Raw genomic sequence first — 25,892 nt, forward strand, 5'->3', positions numbered from 1 at the left:
CCTTAGACAAATCTGTGTAGGTGATATTAAGATTTAGTAGGAGAGAAAAAATGACAAGAATTAAGGACATATGGTCCAAATTGAATATATTTCAATGCTTTCACTGCACCCTTCTCCTGACAGATATGTTTGGAAGCTAAACGGGGGAAATCCCATGCAGTGATGGTAGAGAACTAACTGGATTGAGCACCAGAAGGCCTAAGCTCCAGTCCTGCCTTTACCACAAATGTGCTGTGTAGTGTCAAGGGGCTTCCTAACTTTTCTGGTTCTCAGAATCTCTGCATAGCAAATAGAAAGTGGACTTTGGGATCTGAAAAAAAATATCTTTAAACTAAAAAGATTCTATAATTTTCTACTTTCTCCAACACATATCAAACATACTTGTTTTAAAATTTTCTTCATTCACACTTCATAAATTTGCCACAGTTGAGCAAGCACAGCCCCAGAAAGGTTATGGAAGAAGTGGGTTAAGGAATTCTGCAGTGAGTATTCAAGCAAGGAAGAGAGAGGGAGGACCGCAGCCCTGTGTGCCTAGGAACAAAGGAGCTGCAGGTGTGAGATGTGCACACCCAGCACTGTAGCCAGTGAACACCAGGCTTTTGATGTTATCTATAAGACTGACAGAACTTTATGTAGCTATGCATGGTACATTTCATTGTTAATGACAATAAGAATGGGCAATAATAATAAGATACTCTCTTTGGAAATATTATTAAGTATATAGACTTTTGGTTGGATAACATACAAAATGACCCACACTGCTCTCAGTAAATGTGTGTCTCCTCTGAACTGAGACCCATAGAAAAGGATTACAGCTTTTCCCCACATTTGGGCCTGAATGACCCAGGCCAAGGGAAAGACAGGAAGAGTGCTAGTGGGAAGGCTTGGGTTTTCTAGGGAAATTTCTTTAGGTGAATGGGGATAATCTTAAGGCTGATGGCCCAAAGTTTCAGCATCTGGAAATAGATGTAGAAGGAAAATTTGGGGTACCTGGGAGAGAAATTGGGTCCCAGGATGGCTCTAGGAGGTATGGGAAGAGGAGAGGACTCGCCTTGCTGTCCCTCGGACAAAGGTATTCCTGTAGAACTATAGCCCTAGGGACTCAGAAATGGCCTAAATCTTCCTTAGATCTGTGATTAATTGCCAGGAAGCCTCAGTGCTACAGGTGAAAGATTAATTTATTGGTTCATCTATGACGTGTGTTTTGAAGAAACTTGAAATTTCTGCATCCTGGAAAATGTGTTATGTTTTAAAAGGAAGAAAGATTCATAAATTCTATAATACCATTAAGTGACTTCTGGAGAAAGAATGTCCGTGAACCTGTATATGCATGCATACATGTATTATGTTACATGTATGGAGTATCTGTAAGTATGTGCAGTAAGGAAAAGGAAATATTTTTTTTTGCATTTTTACATGGTACCAATCTAGTTGGGAAAGGAAACATGGATACAGATAGAAATTTGAAAATATGAAGAAGAAACTTTGGTAAGTGAAACATATTTGTGTGTGTATATTCATATTTAAGGGACAAGTTGGGTACATGTGTAGGAAGAAAAGTAGATTAATTAGGAAGAGTTTCCTGAGAGTAATTCACTTAGAGCTAGGTGTGTATAGATATTAAGGGACATAAACCAGAAGAGAGCAAGACCTGAGAAAACTGAAGGTACAAGGTTTATCCATAATCATTGCAATAGCTAGTGCTCATTGAACACACCTTTAGTGACAGGCAGTGGCTACATGTTTTCTATGTTTTCATTTCAACTGATCTTTACAACAAGCCTGTACAAGATACTATTACCTACTTTTCAGATGAGGAATTGAGGCTCTGAACATTCATAGATAGTGGCAGAATTAAAATTCACATTCAGGTCTACTGGACTTTACCCAGTGCACTATCCTCAGGCAGGAAGCCAGCTTACAGATCTATGAGAGTAGATGATGGAGAGGGTCTAGAGTAGTTGATGCCAAGCCATGCACTTGACCCAACAGGATACTGAGGCTTGACCATGGACAATGGAGACCTGCCATAGGCATTTTGAGGAGTGTGGCTTGAGGACTGTTTGAAAACTATGTATCGAATGAGAGAGTGTGGGGAGAACCACAGATCAGGCCTATTAGGTTAATGGCAGCAGACAGGGAAAGAAAGTATGACTCTGACGCCTTTGGATAATTATTCAAAACAACTAGGACCCACATTCAATGTAGGGAGAACAAGGAGTAGAAGAAAGAGCAAGATAGGGCTTCAAGTCTTAAGGATAGTGTTAGAGAGGAGGACAGGGAAATTATGCTACATCTGTGACTAACAGAGTGGAGGGAATGGAATTCTCTTGGAAGATGAAGAATTCTTAATGACTAAGTGAGAGAGCTCCCTCTCTCTTTCATCCATCTTCAAATCTTCAAGAAATATTGAAATGAAGACTTCCAGCCAAGATGGAAGCGTAGGTGGAAACACTGTGCCTCCTTGCACTACCAAAATTAAGGACAATGAAGATTTAGAAACACAAACACAACCAGAACAGAGAGAAAACTGAACTGTATGGAAGTCCAATAACCATTTCACCAGAATGATAAGAGGAGTGGAGTCCTGGCCTGTGGTGAGGGATTGCGGCAGGAAAAGGCAGTGGCAGCCAGACCGGGATGTGCAGGTGGTGTGGGGCTGCTGCGATCACACATTTGCATGCAGGTAAACTAGTCAAAAATTGGCAGCGAGACAGACTGTGCAACCCAGGGCCTCAGCAACAGAAAATAAAGCCTAAAATCGCCGACTGAAAAGGTGCTGGCTTATGGGAAGTGGCAGAGGGAACTGAAATCTGAGAGAGCACTGAACAAGCACAATTGCTCCTTCTCTCACCCCGCCCCCACATACAGTGTCACAACCCAGCTACGTGGGTTGCCCTGCCCTGGTGAACACTTAAGGTTCTGCCACTCATCCGTAACGGGTGTAACCTGACCAAAAATGGCTCAATCAGAAGAACAAATCAAAGCCCCAGAGCCAATAGTTTTAAGTGAGCAAGAGGTAGCCAACCTATCAGATGCACAGTTCAAAATATTGATCAGGATGCTCACAGAACTGGGTTGATTTTGGTTGCAAATTAAATGAAATAATGAAGGCTACACTAACTGAAATGAAGGAAAATGCACAGGGATCCAATAGTGATGGAAACAAAACTGGGACTCAAGTCAATGGAGTGGACCAGAAGGAAGAAAGAAACAACCAAACAGATAAGAATAAAGAAACAAAAAATCAAAAAAAAAAAGAGGAGAGGCTTAGGAACCTCCAGGACATCATTAAACGTTCCAACATCCAAATTATAGGGATACCAGAAGGGGAAGAGGAAGAGTGACAAGTGGAAAACTTATTTGAACAAATAATAAAGGAGAACTTCCCCAATCTGGCAAAGGAAATAGACTTCTAGGAAGTCCAGGAAGCTCAGAGAGTCCCAAAGAAGGTGGACCGCAAAAAGGAAACACCAAAGCACATCATAATTACATTACCCAAGATTAAAATGAAGGAGAGAATTCTAGAAGCAACAAGAGATAAGGGGACAGTCACCTACAAAGGAGTTCCCACCAGCCTGTCAGCTGATTTCTCAAAATAGACCTTACAGGCAAGAAGGGGCTGGAAAGAAGTATTCCAAGTCATGAAATGCAAGGACCTGCATCCAAGATTGCTCTATCCAGCAAAGCTTTCTTTTAGAATGGAAGGGCAGATAAAGTGCTTCTTAGATAAGGTCAAGTTCAAGGAGTTCATCATCACCAAGCCCTTATTATATGAAATGTTAAAGGGACTTATCTAAGAAGAGGAAGATAAAAATATGAGCAGTGAATGAACAGCAAATTCACAGTTATTAACAACCACATCTAAAACAAAAGCAAACTAAGCATATGCCTGAAAAAGGAGTGGAGCCACAGAAATGGAGATCACATGGAAGGTTAGCAATAGGGGAGTGGGAGGAGGAGAGAGGGAGAAGTTACAGAGAATAAGTAGCATAGACAGTGGGAAGAAAATATGGGGAGGACAAGAGTAGTGTGGGAAATGTAGAAGCTAAAGAACTTATGACACATGGACATGAACTAAAGGGGGGAAATGTGGGTGGGAGGGGGTGTGCAGGGGGGAGGGGAATGAATGTGGGGGAAATGGGATAACTGTAATGGCATAACCAATAAAATATATTTTTTAAAAAGAAACATTGAAATGAAAGGCTGTTCTTAGCCCTCTTGTTGACACCATTTTTCTTTGATTGTGTCATGTGCAGACAGAGCAAATGTAGAAGTGTGTGTGTATGTACATATACATATGTGCATGATGTGATTTACAGAGCACATCAAATGGCTTTCAACATGAGATAATATGTACATATGTAATCACCTATAAATACTGATGTCATACCATTGTTTATACTATAGAGTTTCTAAGTATGTACTTAGATAAATTTCTGAAGTAAGTTTTCTCCATCCATCCATATTTATATGGGGCAATGCCCCATTTCCTTGAAACTTTAAGAAGTCGGACCAATGTCCCCAGAAACTCCGAATGATTCCTTTTCATTATTCTCAGTTGATGCTGACCCAAAAGACCTTAGGCATTTGCCATTAGTGTGAATCGATTTTTTCTACTACTACAAAAATAAAATAAAATAAAATAAGCTCTTTTTCCTATTCTAGGACAATATATTTATATCTTGGGCCTTTGTCTTTGGGTCCTCCACACATTATTGTCAAGAGAATAATTAAATAATTAAGTAAAATAAGTAAGAGCAATGGTTGGATTTAACACATCAAAGGAATCTACAGGCTGTTGGAAAAACAGTGTTGTGCAGATAAAGATATGCCGTTTACCAGTCGACTATGTGTCTTCAATTCCTCAAGGCTGGGAGCCTCCATTTTATCAGATTCTATCTCATCTCAATATATATTATTGGAACAGAATATAAGTAAGTAATTATATTGAAGGGGTGACTGCTATTTTCTAAGGGGAATGCCACTTAAAGTATTATTGTTTTGTTTCCTCTAAAAGGTTCTTCCCTCATCAATCACCTCATTAATAGAAATCCTTCCATAGCTTTGGACACTCTAAGGCTAGTGGCCTGATTTACTTTTCCTGGGAACTACGGGCTTTGAATTTAGAATAAAATAAAGCGGACAGGATATACTTGACTTTTTAAAACAGCAGAAACTGCCTTTTGAATTGTAAAAAATCAAACTTCAACAATAAATAAAATTTGGTTTGAAGAAGAAAAATAAGAAATGCTCTTAAAAGAGTTTTATGGAGTATATACCTAATAAACATTGGTTAACACATTAGAATCATGCAATTTTGATATATGAAATAATTTAAAAAATTTTAACATACTTTCTTTACACGTTAGAGACTTTTCCTTTGTTTAAAATATTTCTATTTTTGTAATGAGAATATGTTTTTTACACTTTGTCTTTCATGAAGCAATGTTAATAAACACTTAGTCATATTTGTTCTACTCTAAGTTACTCACCTCTTTTGAAAATTTCATAACGTATGGAAAATCCTGCACCATGTGTCTCATAGTCAGAGACAAATCTGATGAAAAGAAATGGCCCTGAAGACACTACAGGAGAAGGGGCAATCTTTCCACAGAACTTTCCCCATACACGTCCATTTTCATTTTCTCCATCAATGACTTCCACGTAGTCATACCTGACATAGAAACATGGGAGAACCATTAGGTTATAAAAAAATTCCCTTTTAATTTCAATAATATAGAAACTAGCATTGCCCAGCATAGTCTGTCAGGGGAAAATGTGTATTCACTACTGTATTACAGGGAGAAGAAAAATCTAGCAAACTGAAATAATTAAAATGGACTACATCATGTCTGTATACATCATCTGGCAGCAGAGAACTATTAAGAATAATGGTGTCCATTATACTTGGAGACAATGTAGTTAAAGTAACCGATTAGTGAGTAAAAGAGAAATCTTATGAGCACAATTCTCTATTATTAAATTGTGTTCCTTTGTCTATGGTGGTGGGGTGTCAATACATAATGCTATGCATTCTTTTGAAACTGTGAATTCAATTTAAGTTCTTTTATGAATTCAAAATGTCTCCTTGGCTGGAGCTCTCCATGAATAATACTTTGATTTCTGTGAGCAGCCCTCTAAATATATGGCCACAGAATAATAAACAGATTCTTTACTATTTAACCCAGTTATACCAAATGCCAGACTTCTTAAAAAGAACTCTCTCAGTATCCAGACTTGTTCAAATACAGATCATCTTCTTCCAAAACTACACTTGAATTGCAGAATGTCATTTCTCCAAAGAAAAAAAAAACTTTATTTAAAACTAGCAAGTAACTTTGTTTATATCTTTTGTTGTTTGAAAAGAAAACATGACACATTTGAAAATACCAAAGTGATGTGATTTTAAAAATTCAGGTTTTATAAATACACTAAGGAAATAAATGATACAGGAAGTGATGATAAAATGTTACTCTAAAGATTGCACTAAGAGAAGAGTTATACTTGTAGCTTCTTTATCTCTAAAAGGTGGAAAAACATCTTCAGGAAACAAAAGTTTCCAAGAAAATAGGAAGATTTTCATTTGTTTGTCATTATACAGTTCTTAGTGTCTTGCTCTTTTCTCTCTCCTTATCTACCAAGTCACCTAGGAGCCAGATAATCTGATTTGTCTTCCATTTGTCTTCTAGAACTGACAAAAAACATAATCCTTTTACTTCAAATCTTTATTTTATTTATGTGTTTAACTTGGTTCAAAAGTCCTGGGATATATTGATTTCAGAAATGGCTAAAATATGTCAGTAAAATAAACTGTATCTGGCAATTTAAAAGGGATCAAAGTGGGGGAAGTCTTCAAGATGACCAATGCCATCCTTAACAATCCCATTTCAAACTGTCCAGGACACATTGCTTATGTTTACATAAAGTCTCAAGAGATGACTACAAAGATGATATCACGAGTTAAAATGGACAGCTTAAGGCTCTCTAAATTAAAAATGACATTACCTCATCTGTTAAAGCCATGTGCCAGCTTTGTGTATCCAAAGGAGAAAATAAAGCTGACATTGATGGAGCTAAGCATTAACATATGTGAACTGTTATAGGAACCACATTTCCTTGTGGCATTCCATGTTTCCAGTAGCACTCCCTGGCCTGCTAGCATTGCTTTCCTTTTGCAAAACTGTGCAAATACCCAGAGGAATTGTTCCTTTCTCAATGCTTTGGGAGATGCTCTTAGTGTTAAAAGAAGATATAGAAGTTGGAGAACAAGGAAGAGGATGAGGAGAGCATTACATTCAAAATCCTAACTAGCCTTTTACAAACAACAGGGAAGGGGGGCAGCTGGAAAAAAGGACAACTCTGTATTCATTCAAGCCTCACAAGTTGGCATTTGTGTAGTGGGTCCTTTTAACCCTGCTGCTTCACTGATGAGCCAGGTCTGCATGTTTCACCCACACTTGAGATAATTTAACTGTGATTTGAACTGTTGATTGTGTTCATTCTGGTGACTATGCCTCCAGCTCTGCAATATAGGCTTTTTACCTGAATGCTGACACGGTCTGAATACTAAGTAGCTGAATCGGAGTGCATTTTGCCTTTCAGGCACCAATAAGAGTATTGAGTCAGGTTTTGGGCAGCACTGAGAGCACTTCTGTGAGGAAGTGTGAGGGAGTGTACATATACCTTTGTCTCAGGTGTGAGGGAGCTCGGTCATGCAGCTGAATGGGGAGCGAAGCTGGCGCTTTCACTCACGCAGCCCCCAATAGGAAACACCAGGTCTCCCCTTCGCCACAGTAAAAACTATTTTTAAAAAGGAGAGAGGGACAACAATCTTTTCCCAGCAAGAGATAATCCACTACATCATTAAATGCCAATTTTAGGAAATTAAATTTTTATTCAGGGATACAATAGATATATTTATAAACTGGAACGCGGCTCTTAATTTAGCACTTTCCTTCAAAGCACTATACCCTGGATCCCTAAGATTATTACAAACAGCAGTTCAGGGAAATATTCAGGAGGGGACATCACATAAGTTGTAAATGGCAGTGTGGCCAAAGACCAAAGATGGGAAGAAAGCAGCTTGGCCTCCCTCTGGAGCTGATACAATTTCAGTGAGTTTCTCACTGGTGAACACGGTGTCAGCAATGCAGCTGGTGTGCCAGGATCCCCCCACCAGACTACATATGTCACCACAGCAATGCCCCCACCCTCCGCTCCAGCCTCCTTTGGCCCGGGGCCCAGGCGGCTCTATGAGTGCACCTTTGGAAGGTCAAGCTCCCCAGTCGCGACAGCAGAGGCCTCCAAGCCTGAAATGGAGGCACTGGTTGAGTCTCATTTGGAACCAAAGAGCTTGGGCTGCAGGGGCTGAAGCTGTGTGGATAGTGTCTCATGCATGTAATTTATAAGAGCTAGAGGAAGGATTGGGAAGTTGACTTGTCTGTCCCTTCCGAGACTTGCTCCTAAAAATGAATGTGCTAGGTAACAAGGACAATGCCTCTGTCCAAGGGCACTACACGTGGCAGCCTGTGCTTGGCCATGGCCACTTCCTGTCCCTGCTGTCAGTGAACCATGGGTCCCAGCCAGGAAAGCTCTCCCTCAGACCCCATCCTCCCTATTACCAGAAGGTAAACAGCATGTTTAAAATGGTCCGAGGACAACCAACCCCTCCTCCTTTGGCCATCCTCCCATTTCTTTTCTTAAATCTGCCTTAAAGCTTTCCTTTCTGCACTAATAATGGTAAAGCAGCCTATATTTACTGGAAAGTAATAAAAATATCTCTGTACCCAACCCTTTTACAATGAATTAAAAACAACTTTCAATGGGTTTCTGTCTAGGGGTGTGAAGTGCTGGGTGGCTCTTCTCTGGAGTATCCCCAGTTTTGGCAAACTCCCAAAGCCAAAGGCCTCATTTGCTTACATGTTTTCCCATCGCCACCTTACTTTTGAGTGGTGAAAACACTCTGCATCCTAAGAGTAACCATGAGTTAGGTTTCCCATAAGAGTGATAAAAGAATAAAGATTTCCTTCTAAGAATTCTTGAAAGGATTACCCAGAGATTATGTTTTTCTTTTGGAAAGTTTGATTTATAGTTTTAGGAAAATGGCCAAATAGAGGGAAAAGTGATGGAAAATTAGAAATGTATTGAGTTACTAAAGAGAGTTTTCTGAGAGTTATAGGTATGCAGTGCTGAATATACAAATAGTATACTTGACTGAAGTTGGCTTTTCTCTTGTGAGTGCAGAGGCTTGGGGGAGCTTGTTAATGGGAAGAAAGCTAATCCCCTGCAGGGTTTGTCTGTGTGGTGAGCCAATGTACCAGCTCCTCACAGCTTCAGGAGAGTCTCGCATTTCTAGGAAGGGGGATTTTAGGTGGTGGTGTCTTTGTAATAACCTTCCAAGAGGATCTAACCCCATGTGCATACATACATTAATGATGGAGAAATTGGATCCCTGACATCACAAATCAGAGTGAGAAATAATATTGGCTAACATAATTTTCAACTGCAAAAAAATGTGTTTCTTTGGCCCTTTGGTTTGTTTTCCACAAAGCATTAATGGCTATCCCAACTGAACAACCTGTAAACGATTACTATGCTGCTGTCCAAGAACCACCTTACATATACCCCCCAGAGGAGAAGAGACTTTCTCTCAAAGCTTTAGAGAGAAGATGGGGAAAGAAAAGCATATGATAATGAAGGTAGGAGGAGCCAGTGAGTCAGGAGACAATTAATCTACACCCGTGTCTTGGAGGGATTTTATATGAGATCCACCCCATCTGTTCTGTTTTACTTGCAATGTTTTAATTGAGATATATACAAAGACAAATTTCATAGCCTCTTAATCAGCAGAAGCATTTTTTAGAAATCTGTTCCATGGAAATAATCTGGAATAATGTCAAATATTTATGCAAAAAGTATTGCTTGAAGCTTTATTAAATATGGGGAAATAGAAGGAAATAAGAAATAATTTACATTTATATCATGGAATATCATTCAGCCATTAAAAAGCAATAAAATATATTTTAGTCCTGACCAGTGTGGCTCAGTTGGTTAGGTGCCATTCCACAAAGTGAAGGGAAAGATTGCTGGTTTGGTTCCTGGTCAGGGCACATCCTTGGGTTTGTTCCTGGTCCGGGCATGTGTGAGAGGCAACCAACTGATGATTCTTTCTCACCTCAACTTTTCTCTCACACTCCTTCTCGCTCCCTTCCCCTCTCTCTAAAAACAAATACATAAAACCTTAAAAAAGATATTTTATAACTTAGGAAAAGTGCTTATGATATAATAAGTTAAAAATCAGAACATAAAACCCTATATGTATTGTATATTCTCAATTCTTATTCATATGTAGAGAAAGAACTGGAAGGAATAATGCCCAGCTGTTAATAAATGTTAATAAGGTATTAATACTGTCTGGTGAGATTATGTTTCTCAGCCATTTCTGAATTTTTATAATGAACAAGTGCTTGTTTGTAATCAAATAAAAATAGTTTGAAGAGCATTAACTACCTATACATAGTCTCAAATCAATACCTTATTGCCTAGCTAACAATTATATACTTCTTGGCCAGAAAAACATTATAATGTTTTATTTAGAAGTAAATCAAAGGGTTTGCTTTTTTCCCTAAGCAAGTGGAGCAATGAGGCCATGTTTTTAAATATGTATGTATGTATGTATGTATGTATGTATTTTAGTACTGGGAAGTTAAAATAAATCAGATTTGATCTAATACTTTCTGAAATGCTGGCAATAATGCTTGCCATTTTTTCAGTAATTTCCATGTTACAAAGTGCTGTCAGCTGTATTGTCTCCCAGAGTCTTTAACAGGGACCCCAGGAAGGCAGTTACCAAGTCCTGCCCTGAAAACCCAGAGCTGTGGAAGCACTGGGTAAGAGACACATGTGCCTGAACTTGTATTCTCTCAACATTGCCTACTTTAGGGCAAATTTTATTCCAATTTCTGCTCTTATACTCCCTTCATACATATGTTTGAAGGGTAAGGAATGGGTATGGCCTTATTATTTTAGAGTCACCAACTCCTAATTCATTTTTTAACTGGTCATTGTTGCCAGAAAAATGGCACATCACAAATCTAGGAGCTTAAAAGAAAACACATTCATTAGGTCAGAAGTCTGGCAGAGCTGGGGTTTTCTGCTCAGGGTATCCCAAGACTGACACGAAGGCATCAGCAGGGCAACCTCCCAATGAAGTCTTCTCGTGTTTTACAATTCTTCAAGAAAATCTTGCTCCCACTTACAAGCTCATCTGATTAGGTCAGGCTCACCAGGGCAATCTCCATTTTTTGAGGTCAACTAGTTTAGGAACTTCATTACATCTGCAAAATCCCTGTGCAGCACCACCTAGGTTAATGATTGAACAACTTGGAGAAAGTGTGCACATATCAGAGGCCAAGGATCTTGGGGGCACCTCTCAGAATGCTGCCCACCACAGACACCAAGCTCTGGTAGGACACATGGAGCTCAGAAGCTGCAGTAGAAACTGAAGGAAGGCAGGATCATCCACTTTTGTCACCTGATAGAGCAAAGACTAGTAAGATGCAGCATAAGGCTAGGGGCAGGACTGGAAATATGAACCAATGGTGGAAGCAATTTCAGTGTGCTCTCATTACATGGGCTGTTGGTTTGGAACCCCTAAGCCACAGGCAGTGTTTGCAATAAAAGGGAAAGAGGGGTTCTGGAGTGAGTCATACTCTCCTAACTGAAGCAAAACAGAAATGCCAAAATTTCCTACACATATGTCTAGAGACAGAAAAGTGGTAGTAGCTTAATTCAAAATTCATATTTAAAAAGAATTCAAGATGTGGTATAAAATAATGGTCAAAATACATAATTTTATTGAAAGATGTTTGGATTTGAATGTTTCATTTTTGAGGAATCTCACTTCATGATTAAGATTTATTAGCATGGAAGATAAAAAGCATTCCAATTGGAAAACATTTCTATGATTTAACTCAGATTTTGAAACCCAAAGATGCATTTTAAATGGGAGAGAAGGAATGCCTCCCTTAAAAAAAACTAAGCTCCAGAGGGAAGTGGTGGAGTCTTCCAGTGTCAAACTTGCAATGTTCGGTATTTATAGAAAAATTCACATGCCTTTAATCACAATAACTGCAGTTCCCAAGTAAAACCATGACATCTGGAAGATATTAACATCATTTACAACTTGTTTGCCTCTCTATTTCATAGAAAATTTTACTTCTTGCCAACTTTCCACTGTTCTCAGGAAAAAAAAGGATTACTTTTATGAATTGTCTCAAGATGGGTTTACATAGCAAGTCAAGCCATCAAGAAGTGACAGAGGGGTTTTTGGACACATTTACTTCCTTCTCACTTACTTTAAATCCTCATATTTTTATTTTAAATTTTTCTCCCAATAAAGAATATTTTTCTTCTGTCTGCTCCTCTCCTCTCAGACTTCCAAAGGGAATTTTTTAAGTGAACTGACTCTCTTTTAACCTGATGCAGTGGAGAGGGGCTGGAAGAACCCAGGGGCAGGACCTGGGTTCTGGTCTCAGGTCTGAACCTCAGGAGCCACTCTGGCACCACTGATCTGTCAAGAAGTGTCACCCTCTTTGGCCTCCCACAAGAGTTGAGGACAACTGTGAGGCAAGGAGGTGACACCTGCCTATCAGGCAGTCAGATTGTCCAGAATGGAATGGCTGTGATCCGAATCCTCACTTTCTGCCATTGATGAGAGCCTTGGCCAGGTCACTAACTAACCTCTGTGAACTTCAGTTGCTCATCTGAAAAATGGACAAGATAATTATCAACTTGATGAAATGATTATGTAATGAGCTTTGTGGGGGCTTGATTTCCCTTTCCAAGTGAGGTTTGACTGCAGGAGAAGGAAAGAAGCAAGTACATAGAAAGCTGAATGGAGCAGTTTTGTTTTCCCAAATGTATACAATCCAGTTCAAAGCAGACCACAGTTCAGGTGGTGCAGGACATTTAGCTATTGTTATCTCCCAGGGGTACTAATCAGTCAGAACATGACTAACTCAGAATATGACTATAATCTGATATTCTGAGAAATATTAGTTGGGATGATAGTAGGACTTGCCTCAAACCTCCACCAAAACTCAATCAATTAAAGCCATTGTCAGTTATGGAGTTAAAGAAGTCAATTTTTATATGCCATGATATGTTTTTTTAAATTACTAAATTCTTTAAGTGTTTCCATTGAGGAACCCCACTGATACAATGATCTGCAGGTGGATGAGTACTATTAACATGGAGTGCTGAATTTACTCACAAAGCCCCTTATTGGTATGATGGGAGCACCAGGGGACAACTTCTATCTCTGAAAAGGTAGCGACTCTGGCTTACAGCATCCTGAAGTCATAATCCTCATTTTCTTTTTCATCTTTGGAAAAAGGAAATAAAGCCATAATTCTTTCTTAGACTATGGCAACTCAAATTTTAAGAGTTTTAAAAATCCTTTTCATTAATTGGGAATTATTCAGTGGGGATATACATGGTTGGCTAATCAGAGTTGCAAGGAACTCTGGCAAATATTTGGTTAAAAAACTTTTTTTCAGTAATTAAAGTAGGTGACATTATTCCTTTTGTAGTGAGGAAGAAGTCTTTTACCCTGAGATGACTATTCCTTTTTTCTCTGAAAAGGTAGAAAGCAAAAAAGCTGGGAAAAAAATGTGTCCAATGGTACACATTAGATGTTTCTTCCTTTCAGTGACAGCAGCAGAGAAAGAAAAGTTGAACTAAAGTTTAGGATGGGCAGTGGCTACTGACCCACATTGAAATGGCTTTATCTTGTGCAGTTTACCAAAGTACTGACCACCAAACTAACCACAACCAAGAAACAAGAATCTTCTAGGTATGGGCTTCATGCACTTATGATACTAGAATGAAATGCACATAAGTAAAATTGATCATGTCATAGAGAGATTTCCTTTTCCTTAATCCCTAATATTTATTGAAAGCAGCAAAGTGTTTGCCATAAGCCATCTTTAGAGTCTGATGAATTCATGCTTAGAGTATTCTCTTTTCATTATTTAAAATTTTATTATATCAAAAAACAAGCATGTCAGCTGCAGACAATTGGGCTTCTAGTAGTTTTACTAACTTGGTACCCAAAGTCAATCTGGTTCCCAAAGTAATACAGGGAATAGCTTGTATAATGAGAAGTGTATCTATGGACATAAAATAACTACAAATGTCAACAAGGGGGAGTTTTTATATTAGAATATGCAAACTGGTTAAAAAACAACATATTCAGGGAATCATTTGTTATTAGCCTAAACTTTAGTTTAACATACTTTTTTCTTATCACTGACTTGCATCACAGACTAATTTCTTGGGAGAGAGCAAGACTTGACCTCTGTGTTAGAAACAAGCTGATGGACAGAAGGGAATTAATGACCTAGGTGGCCTCATGATTTATTTGGACCTTAGAGTAATTGTGTGTTTAGAAGAAAGGAGGCAGTGGCCATGACACTGTCAGTAGCCTGAATGGGAGCACTATCTTGTTAATTTTAACCACATGATTACCTAAAGAGTCACCTTGCTGAAAGGGTTCTGTGCTTGGAACATGATCACCTCAACCAGGTGATCATATAACTCCCATCCTACCATCTAAAGTACTCCCCAACCCCAAGACATCTTATGGAAAGTTAAACAGAAAGAAAGGGGATGTGGTCAAGTCAGCTAAAATAAAATGTAGCAAAAGGGAGCATTTTTAAATACACTCTTCTCCTAAGTGGAACACAAGCTAGAGAAAGGTATAAAAATTTCCCCTGGATAATACTAAAGTCTCAGCTGTAATAACAAGACAGGCAGGCAAAGGAGGGAGAAGGTGATGCTCTACCTTCCTTACTTTAATTATTTCATAAAGGGAGGCAATTTTTCCCACTAAAATCCGGAATACATAAAATAATTTAGTATTTTATTATATTTAAACAGCTTAATTTTCTTGAATGTTCTTCATGTAGAGAGCTAAAATTTACTGCAGTTTATGAATACAAGTTTAATAAGAGAACTGATAGCATAAAGGCACAGGGAAAGATAGGCACAAGGCAGTTTTTCAGCATTTTAGTTCTTGAATTATTTCAGTGCAACTAAGTGCTTACTTACAAATGTACAATAAAACAGGCCCTTTGAGAATCCTTTTGGGGGAAACTTATTTAAAACATCATAGGTTGTTGAAATCATTGTATTACTTTTAAAATATCCCATATTTAAGATATCTCATGAATTCTGAGTGCTTTTTCCTTTAGTAACAGCACATTACCTAGATCATATTATTATTGTTTTTATTACTTTTCAGTCTGGTGCACTTTCTCCCCCTACTTTTTTTTTCAGTAGGAAGCAGAGATAGTAGAGAATTGGTCCTAATATGTGTTCCCTAGAAACACCTCAAGAGAAAACATGCTTTCTTTTTTCCCCCAGATCATTTGGGAATGCTTCATATAACATTCATTGTAAATATTCACAACTTATGTCAGTATATTAAAGGATCTGAGAAGTTCCACAGGTATGAAACCTTGATTTAACTTGGTGTAACCCAAGATATGTCCTTCTCATTAATTATAACCCTTTTATTAGATATGAGTGGGAACCAGTGTTCATTACAAGTATGGTCTGAATGCCATTTCAAAAACCACTCTGTTTATACCAGTCACAGGTCAGAAATAAGAAAAGTACTCTGGGATGAAGTCAACTTTGGAAATGATGACATAAATTAAAGAAGATGAAGATGAATCTGGCAACCTAAATCCTCCTTTGCCTTAGTAAGTGTTAGGAGTTTAATTTGAATCAGTGCTTTAAAATGCTATGCTAGTAACTGTCTTGGGCTAAGCAGGTATAATGACATTACCCAAGCCTGTGTACATACTTGCTCCAAGGGGCTCAACCCAGGCTAGAAATGCATCTGGCACAGGTGCTTCTAGTTTGTCTCTCTGAGAGCAAGATTATGGAATGCTCTGGGTTTACTAACTAGTTAATGTTAAGCTGACCACCATCAATAGAACTAGCAAAGTTTTACAGAGGGGAGAGACATAAGGGGAAATAGGCTGATATTGCATTTTATAGATGAGAAAACTGAACCCTATAACACTTAAGGAGCTGGAAAAATATTTCAAATCCAGTTAGAAGAACTAGAAGTTTCTGTGTATTATGATGAAAGACAGACTGTTTATTACATCTCATTTTTAGGAGAAAATGAAAAAGGTCTTAATGATGATCACTAAATTTCTAATTTAAAATGGTTGCCAAGAGTTTGAAGATGGCGACCAAGTAGGAGGGAACAGATTCCACTTCCCCCTACACACAAGAGAAAAAACTGGCCAACCTACAGAGAAACAGAGCACACAGCCAACAGTACCCAAGCATATATTAAAAAGAAGAGAAACCAGAAATTGCAGTGGACACTGAAAAACCAGAAGGTAAAGAGACTACTCCAGGACAATAAGGTCCCAGGGACCAGCATGGAGGTGCGGCTGTAGCCCCAGGACAGGCACCCGGAGCCTGGCGCTGGGCGCTGAGTCTTTTGGGGAGTCGTGGGACTGCCACAGAATCCTTGGGAGAAAACCAGGTCAACTGCTATCTCCCTCCCTGGCCAAGCAGGGTTTGAGAAGCACCAGGAGAGACCTTGTTGCTTGAAGCTGCAGAGAGGGGAATAGGGACAAAGAGGCAAACACACAAAAGCCATGATCACCCTGGGAGTCTGTGGTCCCTGGCTTGGGAGAGTTGAGAACCCTGAAGTGACATGCACTGACCCTGATAGTCACCTGTCGGGCTGGAGAAGTGGGCTGTACTGAGCAACAGGCTTGAATAGGAGGAATTTCTCAAAAAGAAAAACTGTTTGGGGAATTATCCTGCAACAGCCGCTTGGCCTACCCCCCACCCAGCCAGCAATCCCAAGGTTCTGTGGAAGGCCCTGCATTCCCCCATAGCGCTGGGAAGGGTTTGCGCCCAAACCCGCTGTAAAGAGGCAGCCTGGCTGGGTGCGCGCTCCAGTACCCCAGCCCACAGTGATGAGCCCTGGGGAAAGAGTGCTCTAAAGAAGACCTGGATCCTCTGCGTGGGGCTCTGGGGGAGGCTCCAGACTACCTCTTGAGAGAGTGCTCCCAAGACTAGCTGAGTACACATCAGGAAAGGAGAAAGGTCACACTAATCGCCCCTCAGCCTGCTGCAGCCAGAAAGACCAGAAAAACCGGTTTGGCCAGTTTGAAGCCAAGAGGTGTTTTTTGTTGTTGTTGTTGTTTTGTTTTAAGTAATCTTTTTTTTTAATTTTTATTATCGTTTCATCTTTCAGTACCATTTTCCTCTCTTTCTTTCTTGTTTTATTCCTCCTACCTCTCTTTACAATTTTATTTCTTCTTGCTTACTTCTGCCTTTTTTTTTTAAATACCCACAAGTGAAACAAAAAACTTGGAACTGTGAAAGGACCAGATTTGGACTCAAAAAGGGGGCATCCTAACAGTTGAGACAGCGAGACAAATTTCACATTGCTATTACAGAGATCCTACAAGCTACTGCATATTTGTACTATTATTTTTTCATTATTCATACATCATTTATTTTAATAGGATTTTTGTAAACCTCTTCTTTCTGTATAGTCTCCTAAGCTTGGCTCATTATATTGTATCATTTGACAGGTTTCCCCTGTTCTCTCTTCCACAGTGTATTGCTAATTTACTATCCTTCACATGACTTGTGTTCCTTTAGCACACTACTCAAAGTCCTATACCCCATTCATGTTATCCAGATCACATAGATTCTGTCATATGATTGTTGCTCTAATATTACTGTAAATAATAGCTGTTCCATACAATTGTAAATACTTCACATCACCCCTCCCAGATCTTAGCCCACTTCACAGTTTCCTGAACTCTTTTACTGTAGTGGTTAACTCTATTCTCTCACACACTACACCTATTTACTAACCTTTACTCTCACCTTACCTCAGAATCTGATCTCCCACAACCTCACTGCTATCTGGATCCAACTCACAATCCTTCCCTCCCCAACAAGAGTCTTATCTTCTTTCCATCCTTTCTTAAAAGTGGCTAGTTGGGTTGAATATCATGGTTAACACTATACATAGCCAAAGGATCTTCTATCTCTACTCTACTGGCTGCTACTGTAAATATCATAGAATACTCTCCTGCTGTCATAAACCATTTTGCCTTCCCCTCCAAATGATCACAAAAAAGAGAGAATAAAAGTGGTGAACACCAGGATACCCACTGGAAGAGGAAAGCCAACACCAAAGGAACCACCAACAAATAACAACAGAAGAAGGTGAAGGAGAGCGTGGAAACCACATAAACCTCAATCTACAACCTATCTGGAAATGTAACTAAATAGTGCATGAATTACCCAGAACAAACAACTGAACAAGAGCAAGGAAAAATCCTAAAAAGCTTGTACACACGCAAGAACTACCTTCAACACATCCTGCCCTAACCAGCACAACAAACTACAGGAGGTGTTGGACAGAGTGACCATCAGTTAACCAACTGGTGGGAAGGTCCCACAAAAGAAAGACCCAAAATGATCAAAACTCAAAGACAAGCACAAACCCAACTAAAAGGACAGCCCTAGATAAGCGAGCTTGGGACATCAGGGAGACCACACGACTAAATCTCCAGGGATTCTAACACAGAAACTCACACCATAAACCCAGCGGGCCTAAACAAATCAATTTAACAAGCTGAAGCTAATAAGAAGAGTCTCACAAAAAATGAGAAGATAAAGAAACAATAACCAAATGAAAGGAAAGGGGGAAGCCTTAGAAAGAATGTTAGATGAAATAGAGGCAAGTCAGCTATCAGATATTGAATTCAAAGCACTGGTTATAAGCAAGTTCAAAGGGCTCACAATGAGCTACCAGAAACTACAGGGGAACTACAGTGAATTCACTGCAATGTATATCAACATGAAAAAGGAAATTGAAAATATCAACAAGGGCCAAGAGGAAATGAAGAATACAGTTTCTGAACTGAAGAACACAGTGGAAGGAATCAAAAGCAGGATCAATGAAGCGGAAGATCGGATCAGTGAGTTGGAGAACAAAGTAGAAAAGAAAACACCCAGAAAGAGCAAAAAAGAAAAGAAAAGAAAAGCGGCTCAGAAAGAATGAAGAGAGATTAAGAGAAATGCAAGACAATATGAAACACAATAATATCCAAATAATAGGGATACCATAAGGAGAAGAAGAAGAGCAAGGGAAAGAAAACCTATTTGAAAAAGTAATGATGGAAAATTTCCCTAATTTGATGAGAGAAAAACTCACACAAATCCAGGAAACACAGAGAGTCCCAATCAAGAGGAACCCAAGGAGGCCCAAGTCAAGACACATCATCATTAAAATGGCAAAATTCCAAGACAAAGAGAGAATCTTAAAGGCAGCAAGGGAGAAACAGGGAGAAACATAAAAGGGGGGGCCAATAAGGTTAGGTGCTGACTTCTCAATGGAAACACTCCAAACAAGAGAACGGCAAGAAATATGCCAAGTAATGAGAACCAGAGGCCTGCAACCAAGGCTACTGTACCCAGAAAGGCTCTCAATCAAGATGGCCAAATAAAGAACTTCCAAGACAAAACAAGCCTAAAAGAATATGCCTCCACCAAACCAGCTCTGCAAGAGATACTAAAAGGACTACTTTAAGGAAAGGAAGGGAAAGAGAGAGACAGAGAAGAACACAGGTACAAAAATGGCAATGAATAAGTACCTATCAATAATAACCTTAAACATAAATGGATTAAATGCCCCAAACAAAAGACATAGAATACCTGAATGGATAACAAAGCATGACTCACACATACACTGCCTACAAGAGACCCACCTCAGGATGAAAGACCTACACAGATGAAAAGTGAAGGGCTGGAAATAAATTTTCCCAGCAAACAGACAGGAAAGCCGGGGTAGCAACACTCATATCAGACAAAATAGACTTCAAAACAAGGGCCATAAAGAGAGACCCAGAAGGTCACTTCATAACACTCAAGAAAACAATACACCAAGAAGACATAAACATTGTAAATATATATGCACCAAGTGTAGAAGCACAAAAATATATAAAGAAAATCTTAGAGGACTTCAAGAAAGATATTGACAACAACACAATTATAGTAGGAGACTTTAATACTCCACTGTCAAAAATGGACAGATCTTCCAAACAAAATATCAATGAAGGTATTGTGGCATTGGACAATGCCCTAGATGAAATGGAATTAACTGATATATATATAGAGAGAGCCCTTCATCCCCCCAAAATAAATACACATTATTTTCAAATGCATATAAAACATTTTCAAAGATAGACCACATGATAGGACACATAACAAGCCTCAACAAATTCAACAAAACTGAAAGCATACCAAGCATTTTCTCTGGCCACAAGGGACTGAAAGTAGAAACTGACCCCAAGGGAAAAAACCCAAAACACTCAAAATCACGGAGACTGAATAGCATGCTGTTAAACAATGAATTCAAGAATGAAATTGGAGAAGGAATTAAGTTTCTGGAAACAAACAAAAATAAACTCACAACTACTCAAAATTTATGGGACACAGTGAAGGCAGTCCTGAGATGGAAGCTCATAGCAATGCAGGCTTACCTGAAAGAGATAGAAACATTTCAGACAGGCAACGTAACCCTACACCTACAGGAACTTGAGGAACAACAACAAAGACAGCCCTGGGCAAGTAGAAAGAAGGAAATAACCAAGATCAGAGCAGAGTTAAATGACTTTGAGACTAAAAGCACAATTCTAAGGATCAATGAACCCAGGAGCTGGTTCTTTGAAAAGATAAAAGCAACAAGCCTTTAAGTAGGCTCATCAAGAAAAGAAGAGAGAGGACACAAATAAACACAATCAGAAATGAAAGAGAAGAGATTACAACTTACACCACAGAAATACAAAGGATTGTAAGAAATTACTATGAAGTACTGTATGCCAAGAAATTTGAAAACTTAGGTGAAATGGACAAATTTCTAGAAAAGTATAATCTTCCAAAACTCAGTGAAGAAGCAGAAAACCTGAACAGACCAATAACAACTGATGCAATCGAAGCAGTACTCAAAAAACTCCCAACACACAAAAGCCCTGGACCTGATGGTTTCACAGGAGAATTCTACATAGCATTTAAGGAAGAGCTAACCCCTATCCTCCACAGACTACTCGAAAAAACCGAAAATGATGGAAGACTCCCAAACTCTATGAGGGCAGCATCATCCTAATCCCAAAACCAGATATAGATACAACAAAGAAAAAAAAACTTCAGGCCAATATCACTGATGAACATAGACACTAAAATCCTCAACAAAATGTTGGCAAACTGCATCCAACAATACATTAAAAAGATCATACACCATGACCAAGTGGGATTCATCCCAGGGATGCAAGGATGGTTTAATATTTGCAAATCAGTAAATGTAATAAATCACGTAAACAAAAGCAAACACAAAAATCACATGATCATATCAATAGATGCGGAAAAAGCATTTGACAATGTACAGCACCCATTTATGACAAAAACACTCAGCAAAGTGGGAATACAGGGAGCATTCCTCAATATAATAAAGGCCATATATGAGAGACCTACACCCAACATCATACTCCACAGGCAAAAACTAAAATCTTTTCTACTAAGATCAGGAACAAGACAAGGCTGTTCACTTTCACCACTTCTATTTACGATAGTATTGGAAGTTTTAGCCACAGCAATCAGACAAGAAAAGGAAATAAAAGGCATCCAAATCAGAAAGGAGGAAACAAAACTGTCACTGTTTGCAGATGACATGATAGAGTACATGGAACATCCTATAGACTTTACCCCAAAACTGCTTGACCTAATAAATGAATTTGGAAGCACAGCAGGATACAAAGTCAATATCCAGAAATCAAAGGTATTTTTGGTATACCAACAATGAAACAGGAGAAGCAGAAATCAAGAAAAAAATTTTAATTTGATATAGCAAAAACAAAAATAAAATACCTAAGAATAAACCTACCCAAGGAGGTAAAAGACCTTTATGCAGAAAACCACACAACACTGAAGAAAGGAATCAAGGAAGACACAGAAAAATGGAAACATATACCATGTTCATGGATTGGAAGAATTAACATCATCAAAATGTCCATACTACCAAAAGCAATTTACAGATTCAGTGCAATACCTGTTAAAGTACCAATGGCATACTTCACAGACATAAAACAAACATTTCAAAAATTTATATGGAACCATGAACATCCCTGATTAGTAGCTGCAATTTTGAGAAGAGCAAAGTAGGAGGGATCACAATACCTGATACCAAACTATATTACAAGGCCACTGTGATCAAAACACCCTGGTACTGGCATAAAAATGGGCACATAGACCAATGGAACAGAACAGAGAGCCCAGAAATAAACCCAAGTCTCTATGGTGAATTAATGTTCAACAAAGGGGCAGCAACATAAAGTGGAGTAAAAATAGCCTCTTCAATAAATGGTGTTGGGAGAACTGAACCGCTACTTGCAAAAAAATGAAATTCAAGCACTAACTTACACCATACACCAAAATAAATTCAATGTGAATAAAAGACTTAAGTATAAGCAGTGACACCATTAAAGTCCTAGAGGAGAACATTGGCAGGAAAATATCAGATATTTCACGTAGCAACATTTTTACTGATATGTTCCCTAGAGCAAGGGAGACAAAGGAAAAAATAAACAAATGGGATCTCATCAAAATAAAAAGCTTCTGCACAGCTAAAGAAAACAGTATTAAAATAAAAAGAGAATGAACTGTGTGGGAAAACATATTTGCCAATGATAACTCAGACAAGGGTTTAATATCCAAAATATACAAGGAACTTACATGACTCCACTCTAAGAAGACAGGAAACCCAATTAAAAAGTGGGCAAAGGAGCCCTGGCTGGTGTAGCTCAGTGGATTGAGCGTGGGCCTGTGAACCGCAAGATATCGGTTCGATTCCCAGTCAGGGCACATGCCTGGGTTGCAGGCCTGTTCCCGACAGGGGACACACCAGAGGCAACCATACGTTGATATTTCTCTCGCTCTCTCCTTCCCTTTCGCTCTAAAAAATAAATAAATAAAATCTTTAAAAAAAAGTGGGCAAAGGACTTGAACAGAGACTTATACAAGGACATACAGAGGATCCAGAGACACATGAAAAGATAGATGCTCAACATCGCTAGCCATCAGAGAGATGCAAGGTAAAACCACAATGAGATACCACTTTACACTGGTCAGAATGGCCATCATAAACAAAGCAATAAACAAGTGTTGGAGAGGTTATGGAGAAAAGGGGATCCTAGTTCACTGTTGGTGGGATTGCAGACTGGTACAACCACTATGGAAAACAGTATGGAATTTTCTAAAAGAAAACTAAAAACAGATCTGCCTTTTGACCCAGGAATTCCATTGCTAGGATTATATCCTAAGAACCCTGAAACACCAATCAAAAAGGACTTATGCACCCCAATGTTCATAGCAGCACAATTTACAATAGCCAAGTGCTGGAAGCAACCTAGGTGCCCATCAGTAAATGAATGGACCCCAAAACTATAGTACATTTATAGAATGGAATTCTATGCAGCAGAAAGGAAGGAGGAGCTCCTACCCTTTGCAACATCATGGATGGAACTGGAAAGCATTATTCTGAGTGAAATAAGCCAGGTGGTGAAAGACAAATACCATATCATCTCACCTTTAACAAGATCTTAAACAACAAAACAAACAAGCAAGCAAAATATAACCAAAGACACTGAAATAGGGAACAGGCTGACAGTGACCAGAGGGGAGGGGGTGGGGATTTTCAGGGAAAAAGGGGAAGAAGGGTTTATAGGAACAAGCATAAAGGAGACACGGACAAAAACTAAGGGGAGTGGAAATTGGACGGAGGTGGGGAGCCCTGAGGGCTGAGTTGTGATGCGAATAAAAGACAGAAAACTCTACTTAAGCAACAACTAAAATAAATAAATTTTTAAAAACATAAAAAAGTAAAATGGCCACCAAGGGATTACTTTGCCTGTCTCAAAAATTTACAGGAAAAAGAAATGGACCACCCAGGGAACTCACCCCATCTCTGACTCTGTGGGGACTAACTTGTCTCTCTTACTCTGCCTTTGACTTGTTTCCTCGATAAATATTTCTCTAGTATTTTATGTAGGTTCTACCCATTTAATTCCCCTTTCAGGTGTCCATGGATAATCCTTACAGACCTAACATTTTTAATGTTTTTGTTGTAAGAAGACAAAAATTTAAAGAAGTCATTTATTAGACTGACACACACAAAACAGGCAAAACACAAATAAGTAGAGAAACCACTTCTCTACTTGTTTGAAGGTTGTGGGGACATCATTATTTTAGTAGTTACAGAGATGGTGAGCCCTTTGAAGAAACTGCATGCCTTTCAAAGGCTCTCTAACTGTGTTTTGGGGACCTGGAAGTGTCTGTTCCACACAGGGCAAGGTGATGACTAGGCTTTTGTTCTCTGCTCTTCCAAATCTTCTGTACCTTCCTCCTACCTCCATGCCCACATATCCAGCTCTTGACCTTCTTACAGATATGGAATTAGGCAATGTAGAGCTAGGGTCTTGTCATGGAAGTGAAGAGTGGACCACAGACACACAAAATGAAGAGAGGGGCAGGACAGAGAAAAGGCTGGTCCAGGTCTGTTCAGGGATGGAGACAGAGAGGAAAAGAAATGTTTAGGTCACAATTTAACATAAGCATTTTCTACATCTCTTTTGAGGGTTGGCTTTCTGATGCCAAAGAAAAAATTTAATTTGTTCTGCTGATGTTTCTTTTACAAACCAGCCATGCCAGTCAAGAACTCCAAATTCTGGACAGAGGACATTTCTGTTTTTGTAACTGTTAAATTTCTATGTTGAATTTATCTTATTCCCACCCTCCTCACTGTTTTGTAATTTCATGCCAACTCTTCAGACTTTGGTCTGGGCCTCAGAGCTAATGACTAGGAAGTGGATCACCATCATGAATGTTAAGTGAAGGTAAAAGAACAAAAGTTGTACCAGTTGAAGATACTGGAGAATATTTCTGTAGCTGCATGTTGGCCACAGCCACACTTTTCCCCTTCTCCCTGCATATCTGCTCAGTCACAGCTTCAGAAATACTCAAGGTAGGTGTATGCCCAGGCTCTACTGGGACCACAAGCAACATGGTGTGTTTCTTTTTTACTCTAACCTGGAGTTTTTAGCACAGTGTTTAAATCTAGTTGAAGTGAATTTCGGTCTTGGCCTTAGAAAAAGAAAAAACAGACAAAAGATCATGTCTAGTAGATAAATTGCAGGGTAAAAAGGAAATTAAAAATAGTAATTTGGAGGTCAAATACATGTCCAGGGATGAGCTGCAGTGTTTTCATTTTAAGAAAAATACTTGATAGAGCCATTCCTTGGTTAGTCCTGTGGTCTCAGCTCCAAGTCTCTGTCCAGGAACCATTCATGGGATAGCAGTAGCTCTTCTGAAGGTCAGGGACAACTGAGTTTAATTGGACAGAATTGTTATGAACAAATCTCTTTCCTAGAAGTTCCTCTTTTCATATTTTTGCCAATCCAAATTCCATTTTTCCAAAGCCCAATTCAAGGTTTGTTTGTTCTATGAAGCTTCATTTATATTTATATTTATTATTTAATCACCTGTAAATGTTTTTCCACTTGAATTTATTAAATCCTTAATCAGTGTGAATCAAATAATTATAAATTTGCCCATTATTGCATTGGAATTATTTTTAGGTGTTGCCATCTTTACTTATTTCCCTGATAAGCTTATATTTTTTTTAGGTAGAAAAATATTCATCTTGGATTTTTCTAAGAAAGAAAAACAAAACTGTTTTCTTGGAAATAAGTCCATGCTTATTGAAAAAATGAATGAAC

General features: G+C 38.8%; 1 protein-coding gene and 1 pseudogene across 4 annotated transcripts in view; one reads left to right on the top strand and one right to left on the bottom strand.

Moving 5' to 3' along the window:
• Positions 1 to 25,892, bottom strand: part of NRP1 (neuropilin 1) — a 215,660-nt gene that overhangs the window by 135,545 nt on the left and 54,223 nt on the right. For all 4 annotated transcript variants that reach the window (XM_037039876.1, XM_037039879.1, XM_037039878.1 and 1 more), the window contains one exon: positions 5,496 to 5,677. In XM_037039876.1, coding sequence (XP_036895771.1) covers positions 5,496 to 5,677 — 182 coding nt within the window. The remainder of the gene's footprint in view (positions 1 to 5,495; positions 5,678 to 25,892) is intronic.
• LOC118982711 (C1GALT1-specific chaperone 1-like) overlaps positions 8,046 to 25,892 on the top strand; it is a 41,766-nt pseudogene continuing 23,919 nt past the window's right edge.

The sequence above is a fragment of the Sturnira hondurensis genome, unplaced genomic scaffold (genome assembly GCF_014824575.4).
Source record: "Sturnira hondurensis isolate 20B ecotype Veracruz unplaced genomic scaffold, ASM1482457v3 Scaffold0025598, whole genome shotgun sequence".
In the NCBI taxonomy this organism is placed as follows: Eukaryota; Metazoa; Chordata; class Mammalia; order Chiroptera; family Phyllostomidae; genus Sturnira; species Sturnira hondurensis.